General features: G+C 41.3%; 1 protein-coding gene across 6 annotated transcripts in view; it reads right to left on the minus strand.

The window, feature by feature from the left end:
- ELAVL4 (ELAV like RNA binding protein 4) overlaps positions 1 to 19965 on the minus strand; it is an 88523-nt gene that overhangs the window by 34099 nt on the left and 34459 nt on the right. For all 6 annotated transcript variants that reach the window (XM_043878393.1, XM_043878391.1, XM_043878392.1 and 3 more), the window contains exon 2: positions 18252 to 18492. In XM_043878393.1, coding sequence (XP_043734328.1) covers positions 18252 to 18492 — 241 coding nt within the window. The remainder of the gene's footprint in view (positions 1 to 18251; positions 18493 to 19965) is intronic.

The raw sequence follows: 19965 nt of genomic DNA on the forward strand, positions 1-19965 counted from the left end.
CTATCAATCGTCTTTGAGTCTCCTACAAATTCAGCACCAAAGGACCAAGTAAGAAGCAAGCAGTTCACGGCCTAGTAAGAAAATCAGAACTGTGAATCAACAACTATAGTAGAGTGTGGCTAAATGTTATGATGGAGAGAAGGAGAGGATTTTCTAGAAGATATATATGAGCTGAGACTAATTGGAAACGATTGATATGAGATAGCCAGGCAATAGACAGACAAGAGCATTCCAGGAGGAGGGGACAATTTGAGCATCTACTCCTTGAGGAGAAAAGACTGCTACTCAGTTTATAACTATCACTCCCAGGAGGTCAATACTGTTGATATCGACCTGAACTGACAATATCGACTCGAAGCTGAGTGCTCAGATGTATATAAGAGATCTCCCCATAGTCTGGCACAGATTCAGAAACCATTTAGACATCTGAAATTTTGAGTGCCTCAGTTCTCTGCCAACAACAAGCACTATTAAAAAAGGACAGAACCCAGGCTTCCTTCTTCTGATTTCCCAAAGTATTTAAAATTACATTGAAGCAGTACTTGGTTATTTCCAGAGGCTACATTCTGGCTTCCTAAGAAGATGCAATTTCCCAGTTGAGAACTCATCATGTGACATCAAGATGAAAACAAGCAAAGCACTTGGTCCACAGTGGGCGTTCGATATAAACTTGTCGAACTAACTGTGTCTCTCAGTGGACCATAAGCTCCTTAGGACAGGGATACAGGTCTTATTAATCTTGGTACAACCAATGTCTGGCACATAGTAGGCTTTCAATAAATCTGTGTTGAATGACTAAATGAATGCATGAATTCAATAAGCAAATAAATAGTAACAAAATAGACATCAATTTTTTTTTTGAGGGCTTACTATGTGTTAGTCACTGTACTGAGTGCTTTATTATTTTTTTTCCAAGCTTTATGGAGGCATAATTGACAAATAAGCTTGAAAGATAAAGTGTACATCATGATGATTTGATATGTGTATACATTGTGAAAGGATTCCTCCCATCTAGTTAATCAACACATATTTATCTTTTTCTGTGGTGAGAACATTTAAATTCTACCTGACGGCTTTATTTATATCATCTCTTCTGCTCCCTAAAACAATCCTACAGGGTAGGCATGATCACTGCCATTTGCCATTGAGAAGACTGATATCCAGAGGCCTCAGATCCCAAGACACAAGTTCATCTGTGTGGACTCACACAGGCTTTCAACAGAGTTTCCTGATTTCAGAGACAATATCAACCAAACTGTTCAAGTAGATGTAAAGTACTACCTGGGCTACTGGGGTAAGGTACATGGAAATTCAGAGTATATATATGATGATTTCCAGGAGGCCCCAAAGCAAGAAGCTGCTACTGCTAAGTTGCTTCAGTCATGTCCGACTCCGCGCAACCCCATAGACGGCAGCCCACCAGGCTCCTCCATCCATGGGATTCCCCAGGCAAGAGTACTGGAGTGGGTTGCCATTGGGACCAGCTACAAAGTATACTATTTCATAAAGAAAGACAATCAACCAATTCTCAAAGGAGTTTTTTTTGTTGTTGTTGTTAATTTACCCTTTTGGTTTATCCTATAAAATTGTTGTTTAGTCGCTCAGTCATGTCTGACTCTTTGTGACCCCGTGGACTGTAGCCTGCCAGGCTCCTCTGTCCATGGAATTCTCCAGGCAAGAATACTGGAGTGGGTTGCCATTTTCTTCTCCACGGGATATTCCTGACCCAGGGATTGAACTCGGGTCTCCTGTACTACGGGCAGATTCTTTAGTGTCTGAGCCACCGGGGAAGCCCACCCTATAAAATTAGTTGTTCCAAATGACAGATCTTCAAACATACTTTTCAATAATAAGCCTCAATAAATTCATCAGGTAGAATTTAAGAACTAATCTGAAACTTATTTTTCTTCTGTCTATTCAGGAAAGAAAGGCAATTCATAGGATAAAAAGCCAGTATCAAGAACTTAAGACTTAAAAAAAAAAAAAAGGAAAAAATATTCTAGGTAATGTATGGGAGAAAATAGAAGCCTCAATGACAACTATCTTACCTTCAGCATTTATCACACAGAAAGAAGTGTTCAGACTGATGACCCTGGGGCAATTAAAGATTCTTAATAGAAGCAACATTAAATTAATTTATGTTCAGAATATTCTTACAGACAGGAAAGAATAGTCACATCTTTAAATATTTTTAACAAGGGTCGGAAAAAAAAAAAAAAAAAAAAAAGAGGGAGAATTTGGCAAACTCCCAGCTAGCCAGAGAGACGAACTAGAATTCTTCATTCTTGGTTGGCTTACTCTCTCACATGACACAGAGGTCAGACAGACAAGACTTTCCCCCTAGAATGAATGTGAACCGACTGGTGATTTCAGAAATGCAGCTAATATCAGCGGAGGGTTTAGCGACAAAGGAAGAAGACGTAGGAAAACGTTATCAGGTTAATACTAATTATATACACTGCAATCAGCCTTTGGGCAAAATGAGATTGTCTTTGGGTGAAATGTCTGTGGAAGAAAGGAATTGCTGTATTTAGGCACTAAGACAATGGCTTTCAAAACCCCCATCAGACGCTATTCTTATAAAGGGCAGGTGGAGGTTTCTGATATCATGTTGGGATTTAAATTAATCGAGATAAGTTATGTGAGAGGGCTTGGCACAAGGGAGATGCCTCATAAATATTAACTGAGTATAAATCTATTAAAATTTCCTTTATTCGAAGTAAAAGAAAATTCATAGCTCCCAACAAAGGAGGTGACATAAATAATTGTCTGTGCAGAGATAAGTCAACATGTCAAATATGACTTGGAGAGGAACTTTATAGGGAAACCTTTGTCAGTTTGTCTTTTCTGAACTAAGCACATGGGGTTCTCTGGCCTTGGACTTAACCACTAATAGCTGTGGGGAACTCCCTATCCCTACCATCAAAGAGTTCACTGATAGCAAAGTGCCATCAGGAAGCTCATGACTATGGTCTGAAAGCTCAGTTTGGTTTCAACAAATGTTAGAAATGAAAGAAATTCCCCAGATGACTGAAAAAGAAGAGAAATAAGAAGCAAAAGTCTATTTTTCCTTTTCTTCACCATTCGGCTTACAGGTAAGAAGTAAGACAAAATAAAGAAATAAATGCTTGATGCTTTTGAACTGTGGTTCAAAAACTGATGATGCTTTTGAACTGTGGCATTGGAGAAGACTCTTGAGAGTCCCTTGGACAGCAAAGAGTTCAAACCAGTCAATCCTAAAGGAAATCAGTCCTGATATTCATTGGAAGGGCTGATGCTGAAGCTGAAGCTCCAATCCTTTGGGCACTTGATGTGAAGAACTGGCTCCTTGGAAAAGACCCTCATGTTGGGAAAGGTTGAAGGCAGGAGGAGAAGGGGATGACAGAGGATGAGATGGTTGGATTGCATCACCTACTTGATGGACATGAGTTTAAGTAAGTTCCGGGAGTTGGTGATGCACAGGGAAGCCTGGCGTGCTGCAGTCCATGAGGTTGCAAAGAGTCAGACATGACTGAGCAACTGAACTGAAGTGAAAGAAATAAAAACCCAGGAACAAAAGAACTCACACAGAAAGGAGTCTGTAGAGTAAGAATTGAGGAGGAAAGTCGACTTATGTTATTATTTTTTTTAAGCTAAGGGCTTCAAGGGGAATGGACACCAAGCACGTGTGACCAACCTTATTACACTGAGCCAAATGCCTGGGAGAGGTGAAAATGAAGGCGTGCCTGGGATGTGTGTGAGAATCACCAAATGTAAACGTTTTCTAATAACTCAGCTCTTTTGAGCAATGGAAAATGAAGTGTCCCCTTGACAATCAGGAGACCAAAAGAATTCATAATGTAAATAATTTCCAGAACATATATAGTACTCAATAATTTTCAACAAAAATGCTGAGTATGTGATGGGACTTTGCTGGTGCTTGAGAGATGGACCCATGTGACATCATTTCCTGTTCCTCCTGGGTGTTGAGAAGACTTTCCTGGGTCACCAAGGCCTCCACTTGCCCATCCCCATGCAGTAGATGACCCCACCTCTTTCTTAACAAAAGAAATGAGGTCATCAGGTAGTAACTGGCCCAAACTGTCTTCTTCCCTTCTACCTTAAGGAGCTCCATTTCTTCTTAGTTTCGAATGTACATTCCACAAAATGTTGGAGAAGAAAAGCTTCTTTGGGTAATGCTACATATTATATACCATTCTTTTTCAGATTTATAGTACACATGAGCACAAACTTAGAGAAGTAGTGATAACAAGAAATCCCTTCCTAACTTGGTTTACTTCAGTTTCCAAAACTCATGCAATCACATAACCTATTAAAAAAAAATTACCTATTAAATACCTTTGGGAAAGAAGTTTAGACAGAATTCCCAAATGAACATTACTCTTTGAAACAGGACTGAATTCAAGATATCATTAACCTAAAGTTGGGGGTGTGGACATTGACAATTCCTGAGATACCAGAGAGGCTAGCAGAAAACATGGAGACCAATCCAGAGATTACGTCTAAGGTCTCTTTTCACTCTGATAGCCCACGATTCTGTTTCTCAGAAGACACCACACAGACCTGCTTCTGGGATAATCTAGACAGGACAGAAATGCACAGTGGGGAGAAGATCAGACATCTGTACATAGATTTTCGTGTCAGTACACACAGTATATCCTGGAGAAGGAAATGGCACCCACTCCAGTATCCTTGCCTGGGAAATCCCAGGGACAGAGGAAGCTGGCTGGCTACAGTCCACGGGGCTGCAAAGAGTCGGACGTGAGTGAGAGACTGAGCACTCACTCTACACGTCTGGTTCTAGCTCACCACACATCAGTATTTGGCGTGCAGTGAGCTCAAGGAGCTTTACCAGGAGAACCAAAGATCCAGGAGAAAAACAAAACACAATTGTGTGTGACTACATGGGCCCCCAAGCAGGAATACACACTTATAGGTATATACACACACAGGCACACATGTGAGCACTATCACACACAACCCTGGGATGCAGTTCAGTATTGTAGATAAAAATAGAGGGTTTGGAGTCAAATAAGCATGGGTTCAATTTTTCTCTGCCTCTTAGAAGCTGTGTGACCTAGGACAAGTTACTTAACCTTTCTGAGTCTGTTTCCTCACCCGTTTAATAGGACAAATAATACATACACCTCACAGAACTGCTGTGAGAATTATACACTACATGTCAGGTGCTATTCTGGGTGTTTTACATATACTGATGCTCACAACAATCCTATCACTCTCCCTATTTTACAAATGCGAAAACTGAGGCACGGAAAGAATGAAAATTTGCCTGTTATACAGCTAGTAAGGGCTACCCTGGTGGCTCAGACGGTAAAGAGTCCACCTGCAATGCAGAAGACCTGGGTTCAATCCCTGGGTCAAGAAGATGCGCTGAAGAAGGGAATGGCTACCCACTCTAGTATTCTCGCCTGGAGAATTCCATGGAGAGAGAAGCCTGGCAGGCTACAGTCCATGGGTTGCAAAGAGTTGGACATGACTGAGAGACTAACACTTTTAACTTCCAGGTGGTGAGACTGGGGTACAAACATAGGCAGCTAGCTCTTAATCACTAGGCTCTCCTGCCTCATACAATCCTGGATTATAGTAGGTCCATGATATTTCCCTGGAAGACAGAGACACACATACTCAAATATATAAACACCCTACACCTCCTCTTCCTCTCTAGCTTTTCAGATCTGCTGTTTTTGTCATTAATTTATTACACGATGCAGTTCAAGTGGGCAGCGTGCAGACATCAGCTTCCCAAACACAAGGATCCTGTGTGGCTGCTCAAGGAACAGAAGAACAAATCCAACCCTGAGAAATGTTAGTTCATTCTGAACGATGACTCACAGCCGCTATTTTCACGAACAGCCTGCTAATTAAACTTTCTTATGAACTCTGCTAACCAATTTTTCCAATGCATGGAGAAAAATCATTCATTATAGACCGGAATCCAAAATCTAATATTAAAGCACAAGTAGGAGCTGTGGCATTGTAATTTGATCAGCTTGAGCATTAATAACAGTTACACACTGATGTCTGAAAGAGCTAATCAGCTTTTGTTGAGATATACGTAGATAACTGAACAAAACATCTGGAAGGCGGACTAGAAAGCAAAGCTAGCTTATCACAGGGGTTTTAGTATTTATTTTACCCTCAGATCCCCTGCTTACAGTATCCTATCTTCTGCGTGACCACAGTAATATCCTGAATTGGTGTAGCTCTTTAACTACTTATGGACACATTAGCAGCTCATCTGATGTCACAACAGATGGCAAGGTGGAAAGAGCCAGTGTCATTCCCATATGCACAACATAAAATGAGGCACTGCGGTACTGAATGGCCCAGAGCTAGAGCTAGAATAAGAACTTGGTGACTCCTTCTAGTTTCTCATGCTGCCACTCATAAAAGCTGGTCTGATTTCTAAATAATTCTCAGAAACCATCCTGACATTTTCCAATACTGAACTAAATGCTTTCATTTATAATCTTCCAGAGCCACTAAAACTGCTGTTCATTATTACTGTAGTTATTTCTGAGGCTTACCAGGATCATCCTACACAGCCACATTCACGACTCAGGATGAAACAGCAGAATACAAGAAACCCTCTCTGTGAAGGTCTGCTGTCCCAACTGGCAGCAGCACGTAGTCAGACAGACACAGGTACACAGCTTGGCCACCTGCCAAGTGTGTGACTTCAGGTCAGTCATCTTAAACTGTCTGAGCCTCAGTTTTCTCATCTGAAAGATGGGACCACCATTACCTCTTGGGGGCAAGGCCAGGATTAAGTGAGATAACAGAGTGGCTGGCATCTAGCAGTACTTAATAAATCTAAGTTCTGTTCCATTCTTTGGCCTTCTCACACCCTGTGCCCTACTTGCTCCTTGGAATAACATGCTGAGAACTGAACCAGAACAGAAATCCACTTTTACACTCCTCTCCACTCCTCTCCCTTTATCCATCTGCTGGCCCAGTGGTAGGACCCTTGGAGAGAAGCGGGAAGGAGTTATGAGATAGAAGAGGCCCCTCCCATTTATAGGTTGCTTTAGTTTACAAGTGTCTTCATGTGGCATTTGGTTTGAACTCACAAGTACCGTTCAAAGAAGGTAGAGTAAAGATTTATCTTTATATTGTATATTGAGAATGGAGGTCTAGGTGAATATAGTGATCTATGCAAGGGCACGCCCACTTCTATTAAGTGTGTGTGTATGTGGGGAGGGGGGCTGTGGTACAGGAGTTTGACATCTGTGCCATCTTCGGTTAGTCCAATGCATTGCATCTGGTTTTCTTTTTTCTGGCATCTGGTGTTTTTGACCAGAAAGTATGTGAGTGTGTGTGTGTGTGTGTGTGTGTGTGTGTGTATGTGTGTGTGAGTGAGTGTGTGTGTTGGGGACTGTAGATCTCTTGGGTAGTGCTCATTTCTTTTGTAGTTAAAGGGTGGTCCGTCTCCCTGGGAAGGTTCTGCTGACAGGTGAGGGCCACTGGGGAGAGAAAAGGCAGTTGAGGCCTAATTGCAGTTTCCAGGGTCAGTACCTGGGAGTGAGGGTGACATTTGTTTTTCCTGTTTATTATCTAGCTCAGGGTCCTGGATGATGGGGAACCTGCCAGAACTCAGTGTAGGAGCCCTCACCAGGGAGATGGGTGCAGAGGTCTGATGTTTCTGCATGCCCAACCCTGGGATGTAAAGGGGACAGAGTGACTGCCGAGACTTAGAAGCCACCTGTATCTCAGTTCAGGGCAGCAGGCAAGGATGCCTGCTTCAACTGTCTATACCTTTTATTAATGAAAACAGGGACTCCACTCAGGCAGCTTCTCTCTTGGCTGCCTGCCCCAGCCATAAAAAACAAGTCTATCAGTCCAACATGGATTTAATTTGAAAAAAGGAAAACTCTATGTATGTGATTTCAGGCTTCATACCCCAACCTATAGGATAGTTGGCAACAGTCTTCATGATCAGAGGCTCTAGTGAGTGTGGTGGGAAGGGAGCAGGGCTGGGATCCTGGTTACCACTTGAGAATGGGATCAAGGTTGTCATCATCCACATTTCCTTGATGTAAAGAAAACTCAGACTAGGGGGTTTTGGGGAGGTGGTCTGTTACTTCTGGGATGAGTCACCTAGCCACAATTAATTTACGAACTTTCTCTCTGGTCTCCTTTTACCATTCTACTCCTATTTCCCTTCTACCTTGTTTTTTTTAACCTATGGCTATTTAAATTTTAGCTCATTTCTATCTCATAAGTCAATTCAAATCCTTCTTGGATCAAATGGCATATAAATAAATAAGAAGGCAGAAAGAGGAGCCAGGACAGGAAACAAGCAAAGAAAAGAAAGAAGAGGAAGAAAGGAAAATAAAAAGTCAAGAGTTTCTTCTTTGGGGTGCACTGGTCTTATCTGTAAAGTAAGTATAGACATTGCCAATATTGGGTACTTTAATAGCGTCAGAAGAGGTACTGAGTATAAAAACCTTTGCAAATAGACATGAAAGGCAAATATCAGGGGTTATTAAGTATACATTTCACTGTCATACTACCAATAAAATTATTTAATCTGATTTAAGATGTTTGTGAAGAGAGGCGGCCATAGGAATTAGAGTAATTACCCTAATTAGCTGTATTCCACTCAGTGTAGATTGGGCCCTGTCTCACTGACACCCAACAACAAAACAGTGGCCAAGCAGGAAACCAAACTTATAAATCAGTGCGAAACTGAAGCTTTTGGAAAGAGACTCACTAGAGAACATGACTCTGACCTCAGTGAGAAAAACAACAATTCCCAAATCACCATGAGAAGTCTGCACGTTGTCCACCTCCTGTGTTAGGTCAGGTTATTTATTGGCAAAATAGAAAGAATACAGACTTTGGAGTCTGACAGACTTGGGTTCAAATCTCAGTTTCACAACTTATTAGCTGTGACATTAGATAAATTACTTAACCTCTCTGACCTTATTTCGTCAACACAAAGTGGGTGCTAACTTTACCCCACAGAGTAGTTCTGACTGTTCTATTCACTATCCCTTGAAGATGTCTCTGAAGCTTGGCTCAGCTGTTTTCTCTGTGTGTATTCGTCTCGGATAATCTACTCTCTACCAAGTTCAAGACTCACTCCTATTTGACACTTGCTCTGAGAACCCCAGCCCACAGTGATCTTTTTCTCCTCTGAACACTCCTAGCTGATATTTTATTCATTTTCATTCAGCAATGGCAGAGTAGTTAAGTAACAGAAACACCATAGGCTTTGTATTCTCCAGCTAACTGATTCTTTTTTAAATAAATTTATTCATTTTAATTGGAGGCTAATTACTTTACTATATTGTAGTGGTTTGGCCATACATTGATATGAATCAGCCACGGGTGTACATGTGTTCCCCATCTTGAACCCCCCCCCCCCCACCTCCCTCCCCATCCCATCCCTCTGGGTCATCCTAGTGCACCAACCCCAAGCACCCTGTCTCATGCATCAAACCTGGACTGGCGATCCATTTCACATATGATAATATACATGTTTCAATGCCATTCATGAATATACATTCAATGCCAAATCATCCCACCCTCGCCCTCTCCCACAGAGTCCAAAAGACTGTTCTATACATCTGTGTCTCTTTTGCTGTCTCGCATATAGGGTTATCGTTACTATCTTTCTAAATTCCATATATATGCATTAGTATACTGCATTGATGATTTTCTTTCTGGCTTATTTCACTCTGTATAATAGGCTCCAGTTTCAACCACCTCATTATAACTGATTCAAATGTATTGTTTTTAATGGCTGAGTAATATTCCACTGTGTATATGTACCACAGCTTTCTTATCCATTCATCTGCTGATGGACATCTAGGTTGTTGTCATGTCCTGGCTATTATAAACAGTGCTGCGTAGCTAACTGATTCTTAGCCTTGGCTTTCTGATCTGTAAAATGGAGATAATACCATGGACAGTGCATAACTGGTACAAAGCTTCAATGAGATAACATACATGACATGTCTGACCATAGCTGACACGCAGTAGTGTGTGCATGTGTGCTAAGTCACTTCAGTTGTGTCTGACTCTTTGCGACCCTAGGGCTTCCCTGGTAGCTCAGCTGATAAAGAATCCGCCTGAAATGCAGGAGACCCTGGTTCAATTCCTGGGTTGGGAAGATAACTGGAGAAGCGATAGGTTACCCACTCCCAGTATTCATGGGCTACCCTGGTGGCTCAGATTCTTTACCCTGGTAAAGAGTCTGCCTACAGTGTGGGAGACCTGGGTTCGATCCCTGGGTCAGGAAAATACCCTGGAGAAGGGCACGGAAACCCACTCCAGTTTTCTTGCCTGGGGCATCCCCAGGGACAGAGGAGCCTGGTGGGCTACAGCCCATGGGGTCGCAAAGAATCAGACACAACTGAGCGACTAAGCACGGACCATAACCTTCCAGGCTCCTGTGTCCATGGGATTCTCTGGGCAAGAATACTGGAGTGGGTTGCCATGTGCTCCTTGAGGGGATCTAGCACCACCCGGGAAGGCCTGACACATAGTAGGTACCTCATCAAACCGCCAACTTCATTGCTCTGTTATGAATCCTTCTGTGCTCTCTTTCCAGTGAAATTAACAGCAAGGATCAGGAAAAGCGAGTTTGGGCTTTGATGAAAAACAAAACAAATGCACCACCCCCCCCACCCTGCCCAACCACTAGCCCTGCCCCCCGCCCCCCTCCCCACCCCTGCCAACACACACAAAACAGCAAATGTGGCACCACTTTTATGCATCACATGGGCTCCCAGCCCCTCCCAGACCTGCAGACTGCTGTAGGGCCCTGTAATTTGTCCTGACTTCCTCTACTCATTGGCCGTGCTAGCAGCAACATGTGGGCACAATCTATGTCTTATTCTCTTTAGCTTCCTCACAGACTGATACAGAATTTAAGAGAAGAGAAGGAAAAGATATAACATTTATTTGGTCTGAGGGAGCAGACACTAAATAAATAAAGTTGGCTGATTGAAAATCTTTCACAAATGTAAAAGCCTTATGCAACTATATGGTCTCCATCTGAATTTTATCTTCTCTCCAAACTAGAAATATCTTCTCCCATCAAAGCTCAATTTTGGGACTGTAGGAAAAACAAAAAGGCAACTTAAAGATCTTTAGTTCTGACAAGGAATAAAAGACAGGTAACAAAGTTCATCAGTTAAGAGCAGTAAGGGAAATGTGGAATGGGGATGGGGTGGGGGAGAATGAAAAAAATCACCACTACCACAGCTCACAGAAGACAAGAAAAAATGATTTTCCCATTAACACATTTCAGAAAGCACTTTCCTCCTACCCTGAAGCTGATGAATTACATTTTTAGATAATGTATGGAAATTTCAGTTTGACATTACCTTCCTGCTTAGTTCCTAGTCCCAAACAACCAGGTCATTCTATAGAGGAGGGAAGAGAAGCAGAGAGTGAGTGAGTGTGTGTGTGTGTGTGTGTGTGTGTGTGTGTGTGTGTGTGTGTGTGTGTTGGGGGAAGGAGGGGTGGCTGAGTGAACAGGGAATTGGTCTTAGGAACCAAACAGCCAGCTAAAGTACAGAAATAGAAAATCCTTAAAATACTCAGTCCTGATTCACATCCTAGGTAAAAATCCTTTAAGACACCTCTCTTGGGACGTGAGAATACTTTCCTACGGTTATCTGAGTTTGGAAGCAGGATAGAACCATCTGATTTGGGAGGGAAGATGAAGGGAAAGATAGCCAGGGGGCAAAAGGAAACCATACCTGGTCTATAATCCTGCCTATTGCCGCCCTGGGAAAAAAATGTGTTGAAAGAAACAGAATGTACCTGCACAAGCTCTAAGCCTCACAGCTCCACTCAATTGCCAACCTGTTCTAATTAGTAAGGATGGGAGGGCCCTGATTGCCCTTGATGGGTGTGTAAGAGGAAGAATGATTATATGGTTCACAGTTTGCACTTAACATTTTGGAGTTCTTTAAGTTCCCCTTAATAAAGCAGACCCCTATTCTCCTGTTTTGTAACCCCATTAGTCTGTCAAATCTTCTCCTTAACTAAAAATTTTCCATTCAACCCCCAATAAAAATCAATCCTCTCTTCAAGTCAACAACTCAAATTTCTTTTACTCTTCTTTGTGGAGTATGTATAAAATGACTGCAGGGAGGTGATAAATAAAATAATAGATGCAAATATGCCTGATTTTCCTCTGAATTCTGGAGGCACATTGCACTGTATCAAGTACATTTGCAAAATCAGCAGTAAAATCTGCTGATAAATGCTACTATTTCCTCTAGCCTTCCCATCGCTAACGCATATCCCTCTGATGTGCATGTAGAAAAGTTCATTTAGCTAATCAATATCTTGGGATTTTCTTGGATCTGCATAATTGAGGCTGGGTTTTAAGTATGCTTAAACTTAAGGCAGCATCCATTTCAACACAGTGCTTGCATGATAAAGAAAAGGAGAACACAGTGAGGGGTATCTTGTGAAGAGAGAATTTGAAGGTAAGAACCACTTGAAGTCTTTCTTGTTCAGGTAAGTAGTGACCTTACTGGTCACTGGTATTTTTTTTTTTAATGCATACCATGCTATTTACCAAGACAAAAGATTTTGAACTCTAATTATATTTTCCCTGTACTAAAAGTTTTCATTCCTTAGGTAATATAAGTTGCATTGGTTTGTAAGGGGGAGATGTCAGTTTAGTATTTTTAGGGAAACTGCCAGAGATAAACTATAATGGGACAACTCACAATTAGAGAGCCAACAGTTCAAGTCCCAGCTCCCCTACTTGGAAGCTAAGTCACCTTGGATAAATGACTCAATTGCTCCTGAGTCCAAGTTTCTTGGACTGTAAAATGACTGTCTTGGGGATACCATGAAACTTCATTTATTGATCTCAGCCCAATGACGAGCACATAGTAAGCACTCAATAAACACCGGCTATGATTATGAATCTCCAAGAAGTCCCAATTTACTATTTAAACGAGCGACTATATTTAAAGCTTGTAATATAGTATCCAGAATACGCAGAAGGCACACAAAAACATACAAAAGCTGCTGCTATTATTTTTGTTTGTCTTTGCTGGATGCTGTCAGAAATTACACCAATAAACTTACCCCAGGGCTGAATTGACATTTCAGGAGTAAATTAAAAGCATTTTTGTACTTTAGGGTTTTTTTTTTTTTCAGAGCCTTTTTATTGTTTATAATGTTATCTTAGAAGCAAAACAATTAAATTCCCATAGTGACCCTATTAGTCCAGTTCCTTGTAAGTATATGAGGTAACATAAGGTAACCCACAACCCTCACTGGCCTCTCCCTCTTGAACCCAAGAGACTGTATACCATGTAATACCTCTTGGCCTTGATGCTTTAGCAGACACAGCTTCCCCCAACCCCTAACTCCCAACCCCCCACTGCTATAGTCCAATCCTACCTCCTGAGAGGGAAATACAGGATTATTAGCACTTTCACAAATCCAAGAAAGAACAGAAGTTACCCAGTGTCACTGAATCAACACTGAATTGGTTCCTTTAATTAGAGCTGTGATTCTACACACAAAGGCTGTGGCAAAGAATTCACCCTGATGCCTCCAGTAGTGAAGCATCTTTTTTTGCCTTATTCTACTCTTTCCACTAAATGATAATATTAATTAAGCCAAAGTCATGTATTATAAACGAAGAATGAAAAGATGGATTAGAGGTGGGGTTTAGAAAATGTTGTCTTTGTCCATCAGGTGCAACTCTGACAATGTTCTGTGTTTTGGCCCCGCTGCACAGCATGTGGGATCTTAGTTTCCTGGTCAGGAATTGACTCGACACCCCTTGCATTGGAAGCGCTGAATCTTAACCACTGCACTGTGAGGGAGCCCCTGACTTAATGTTTTCATTGCTTAACTTCCCTTGGCAGCGCTGCTTCAATTCCAGAGGACTGCTTCTGAGAGGCATGACCCGGCTTTACTTCCTTTGTCCGAAGCACAGAAGAATAAAAAAAGACTTTTGTTCTTAGACTGGAATTTTTGCTCCATCCCTTTTGCTTTTCTTCTGTCTACCTAAATCCTAACCCCATCCTTCAAATGCCACCTCAGTAGCTCAAGCTAATGGAGACCTCATCTTTTCTCAACCACCCACAGACCATATAATCTATTTCATATACTGGTCACTCCATATATTCAGTTTTATAATGGATAATGTTCATTTTGGACCACCCCATCCTCAAAACCCCCACTTCAGGGTTCTCGTTTGCCTGAAATGGATAGAAAACTACTCTTAAAAACCATACGGCATGGGCACATGAAGAGTGATATCAAGTAAAAATATAATTCTTTTTTTATCACCATGATGCAAATAATCACACAGTCTAGATAGGCAGATCAAAACTTCTTGCTGTCGTACACTGATTTATTTCTGGGGAATTTTCTTTGTTACTTTCCCCCCTCCTTTCTCTGTTCCTTTTCGAGAGGGGTGATAACAAGAGAGACAATTATAAAGATGCAATTTAGCATTCCAGCTGTGCTGGCTTTAAGACATACCATGAGCCACCTAACTATCCTGGTTCAGCCATATGTTTCCTCCCCTAAAATACTAATCATCTAGGAACCTGGATTCAGAAATGCAATCTCAAAGCCTGAAAAACAAAAAGGCAACAACAACAAAGAAGAACTTAATTCAATTATCTGCAGTCCACGGGAATAACAGAATTTCTACCAGGGGTTTGATGTTCTTTGCCCGAGTTCCTCGGTGGCCCGAATCCTTGCGGGACACGTGCCATCTTCCTTTCTCTCCAGGAGCAGAGGTGCAGGTGGATGGAGAAGAATAAAGAATAGCTTCCAGAGCCTCCCTGTGTTCACAGATACACACAAAAGCAACTTGCCACACACATTTTCTCTCTCCGGTACCTAGATTATCCTGATAAGTGTCCTTTCCCAATTGGAAAAAAGAAAATCTAATATCTCTGAGAAGATAAGTAACAGAGATGTCCAAAAGCACTGTAAGGGAATCTTAAACCTGGCATTTTCAGTAAATTTGGCTTTCCACTGAAGGCTGAATTATATCCCCAGAGGATGATAAATATTGTTATCTTTGCCTCTGGTTATACACAGGGGTCTTGTTTTAAGCCATGGTGCATTAGGTAGACTTTGCAGAGTGGAGCAACTGCTGCTCAGAGGAACGCGATGTTTCACTGGGTTATGGGCAAGGCTTAGCAGGTATCTTCAGGTAACACAGGCAGGGGCATCCTCACATGCTTCCATGTAAGATCACGATTTTGGAAACGTGGGGGGGTGAATCCCAGCTCCACCAGCTGCTAATAAACGGTGCTGCCTCAGTAAGTTACGTACCCTCACTAAGCTTCTGCGTCTTCATCTAAGGAAATGGAGGCTGTTCTCAACGTTAAATAAAATAAGGTATATTCAGTGTCCAGTAAGTACCTGGCCTAGAGCAAGTACTTGATAAATGATAGCAAGTATGTTCTCAGCCGCATGACACTTAAGTCCATGCCCAAATTCAAATGGAGAATTCATTGACAACCCACAGCAAGGAGTGAAGCCAGCCTACTGGCAACACCATTAACAGTTTCTCTTTCCCTCCTTCCCTCCATCTTTCCTCCCTCCCTCCCCACTCTCCTGCATTTTCAGAAGCCAGAACCTTCTAAGGAGATCGATTACATTCTCTTAGGGAGTGGTTAGGCTGGAAAATCTTAATCTTGAATTCTTATCTTTTTGCCACTTTCCACCCCCTAATCCTCCCACTGGGTATTTAGAACTCCCTGTAAACTTCACAGGATCGAGATGCATTGAGATCTGTAGGAGGTGTTGCAGGAAAAGGGGGGACTGGGATGTTAAAAATCAGGGCAACAAAAATACCTATGATGTCATTTACCCTGACTCCTGAACCACCAGCAGCAGCCTTTTAACTTGGCAGGTGTGAAACCTCAGCCTCCCAGCCTGTGTTATCACTTAACCCCAAATGCAGGCCTCAGAGGGTCTTCCATTAGAGAGATCCCCACTCCTTCCCCATCTCCCCACAGTCTCTCTCTCTCTCCTTCTCTGACTTTTAGCGTAGCCAATTAAACCTGAACAACGGGTAGATGGAGGAAATATGCTGCATCTATGGAATGGTACAGCAGGGACCAGTTTCACTGTTAATTTAAAATGCTAGAATTAATTAGGTAGTGTAAATGAAGAATTTAATAAGCACTCTTTACAACCACAAGTTCTACTTTTATTAAACACTGCTACCAAATGAGGGCAAATATCTCTGGTCTCTCTATATTTCCCTGCCTCATTCCCATAAGTTCTCTGCAAATAAAATTCTTTTCCCCCTGAATTAAAAAAATGCATAATTATAAATTTATGCCTGAATTGTATTTCTGCCTTCAACCCATAAGCTTCTTCTTTAAGCTCAGATGCTACTGTATGTCTCTGCTTGTGCTGGAGAGGGTGCTAAACAAACCAAAGTTGACAATTTTGGTTTTGTATACCAAATTAAAGGCTGTCTTCGAAGCTGTCACTCCTATTCAAATCCACTCAGTGAACTACCAAATTAGCATTCTTTCAGTAAAGGAATCTGCTTGTTTAAACATGTGTCTTTAGAAAACAAAGAACAACACCATGAATCAGTACTTCTGAAAAATCTCACTACACTTCTAAAGGAACTCTTTTGAAAAGGTGCTTAATAATATTCACTAAGATAGCTGGCAGAGTCCCTATTTAGAAGGTAAGGCTACACCAAAAATACATTTTCCATACAGGAGTAGGAGGAAGAATCATATGGTTAACTGGTTTTAATTTGGTTTGAATTATCATCCTATTATATAAAGATTATTCAGGAATCTAAACATTGGCTTTCTGACAGCATAGGCAGTTCTGTCAAAGGATGGATGATCCAGGGCTCTGGGATAAGAACACCAAAGCTGTAGCCCTATTTGGAGACCCTGATGAAATTTCTCTGATCTAGTCACTCTTCTTGAAACACACTAACTGTACTTATAATAATAACACCCTCCCCCATTACTGAGAGACTACTATGCAAGAGGCATTATGCTAGGCAGTATATATCCAGTCTCCCATTTAATCCTCACAAAAAGTCCTTTGAGATAAGTATTATTTTCCAACTTTACAGAAGAGGAAATTATGTTTGGTGAGTTATGTGATTTTTATATGTTGACAATTATTTGAGTCTTATGATTTTGCAAAATAATATATATGGGGACAAATTGACAAGTGAATCAGAAGATTTGGAGAATATAGCTACATGCACACAAATACACTGTATTCTCTGATTTAAAAATCAGGATAACATATTTCTGTATTTTAAAGTTTCCTTTTTCCTATATAGGCCAGCTGCTCTTCAATTAAATTGTCCATAGAGAGGGAAATAAAAGTCAACATTCAAAAATGATAAATACTCAAAGCTGAGTGTGAATGATTTTAGGAGGGGAGCATCAAAGCATAGCAGCTTCACTGCCATCATGATGTAGTTCAATATTTTTCTAAGAAAACATTCTCACTTCCAGAAAGATTACAGGGAAATGACCCCCAACCCCAGCCCCAAAGGATTATAGCGTCAGTATCTGGCAGACGCTAGGTCCTCAATGAATGACTGTCAGTTAGAAAAAAAATCACAACCTAAAGCTTTCAAGTGTTGAAGGATAGGGTATTGTTTTACTTTCCAGTAAAAAGTCTCTGAATTCTCAAAGAGTAGCTTCACAACAAACAAGTAAAATAAAATTCCTTCATGTAGCATCTCCCTCCCATGACAGAGTAGATTTATTCCAGAATAATCTGCTCTCCTTAAGGCCTATTACTCCCAGGGACAATGGGCAGTTGTGACGACAGTAGCCCCCTCTAAAACACTGTCTCAGACACATGGACGAACACTGGACACACACAAACCAAATGTTTGAGAGTTAAGGAATAAACAGACAAAAATGAGTACGGGGTTGGGGGCAGAGGGCAGAACTGAGAACTAAAGAACAAAGTGTAGGGGTGGCTGATTAAGAATAAAAGAGGATACAATCAAAGGATTATTTCACATAAAGTAAAGCTGAGGAAGCTCCAAAATCTTTATCTGCTTCCTGGTCCTACCAATCTGCAATGCGGTTTCATGTAGTATTCACACACGTATGCATTTATGACTGTACCCATGCTATCCTTGAACGCAGGACACAAGCTGCAGACACTCAAAGACACCACCACACATACGCAGTCCTGCCAAGATCTGCATATCTAATGGAACAAGGTAGCTGTGAATCCCAAGCCTAGAATATTGAAGAAGAGCGTACCTGTAATTTTGTCTCTCACGAGTTTGCAGGATTCTATTTCACCAATGCTCCCAAAGAGACTCCTGAATTCCTCCTGGGTCATATTCTGGGGTAAATAGTTGACTATGAGGTTGGTTTTGCTGTCATCTGTGGCTGCCCCTGTCTGCATGGGAGAAGGACAGTTTCTATTGTTGCTGGAGGGTCCATTGCTTGTATTGGATGTCGGGCCATTTGACACCTGAGGCTCCATGGTGCTAATTATCTAAATGAAAATAAAAATATTAAGCCTTTTGATATCTCAAAGACACAAAGTCTCTTTCAAGATTTGATTTTATTTTTTGTAAAGAAAGGGAACAAGATAAAGCAGGATGGAGCAAAAGAGATGGGGTTGTGAACACAGCCAATTTAGAAACATGTTTTTAACCAAAATGTTAAACTCCCCTTGCTATTTTTAGGCCAGCCCATAGATTTTGAACACAGACTAGAATGCAGTGGGAACTCTCCCATTATTTTGTTAATGAAAAGCTAATTCCTGTTTTCATTACACAATCACTCTCAGAAATGTATACTTAAGCCACACCAAATTATAATTAAAATGTAAAGTAATAATCATGATTAAAATTATAGTTCCATTAAAGCTGAAAAAGCTAAACATAGAGGGCTACGCTCACAAGATCAAATACAGTACCTGTTTATTAACTATCTCATAAAGTAAAATGACATTAAATTGAGTGGGGCTGTTCCATATGGGAAGGGTTTAGATTTTCACTGATGCTTAATAAAGATCAAACTTTAGATTTCATAAAAGCACGCTGGGGAGCTACAAAGTTATCTAATGATGTTTCTCCCCAGCTATTCTGTTACTGTTTCTCCTGGACCTCAAACAAAATTAAAAACAGGAAGGAAAGTTCTCTCTAGGTCTCCACTTCAAGTCTAGTACAGCCCCAGATGGTCCTCTCACACATTACTCAAAAAAGACTTCTCTGTATTTAAATAGTTAATTAAAGAAATATTTCCACGAATGTGTTAACTGTTTGAGGCAGCGTGCATGAAGACAAGCCTCAGTCTCGATCCACAAGGAGCTTACAGTCCACAGAGGACATAGAAGGCAAAGGGCTGCAATAGGACAGTGGCCACGTAATGGAGGAGCAATCAAACCTGCTTAAAGGATAGAGGTACTCGGGGAAAATCCCAAGAAGATGTTGTTAGAATTAGGTTTTACATGAAAAGTGGGTTTAAGCTCATGGAGCTGGTTCATGAAGATGCCTTGTATGGTACGACAAGCACTGAGAATCAGAAAACTACAGAGCCAGAAAGAAGACACTTCAGGAAATACAGTTCAGCTCAAAACTCTCCTGTTGGAGATGAATCCCAGAGACATCCAGAGGAAAGTGGGGCAGAGTCTAGGCCTGTACCCAGTTTTCCTGGCCCCAAATGCAGTCCATCAGTCCCACTTTTCCATTCTATCTGAGCTCTACCCCTTACTCATCCTTTATGGCGTTATTTCCATCTTCTGTGAAATTGAACATCAGTTCCTTGGAAATGGGATCATGCTCTGTCATTCCCTAGTTGTGCAACTTCAGGTAAGGCACTTGAACTCTGAGAACCTTAGTGTTTCTCATTTGAAAGAGGAGAACAATGCTGCCTGCCTTGCAAGGTGGTACGAAGGATCTGGTGACAGAATATATGTAAAGTGCCTGAATAGTGGTGGGAACACAACCATAATCATTGATAT

This window comes from Cervus elaphus, chromosome 20 (genome assembly GCF_910594005.1).
Source record: "Cervus elaphus chromosome 20, mCerEla1.1, whole genome shotgun sequence".
Classification (NCBI taxonomy): Eukaryota; Metazoa; Chordata; class Mammalia; order Artiodactyla; family Cervidae; genus Cervus; species Cervus elaphus.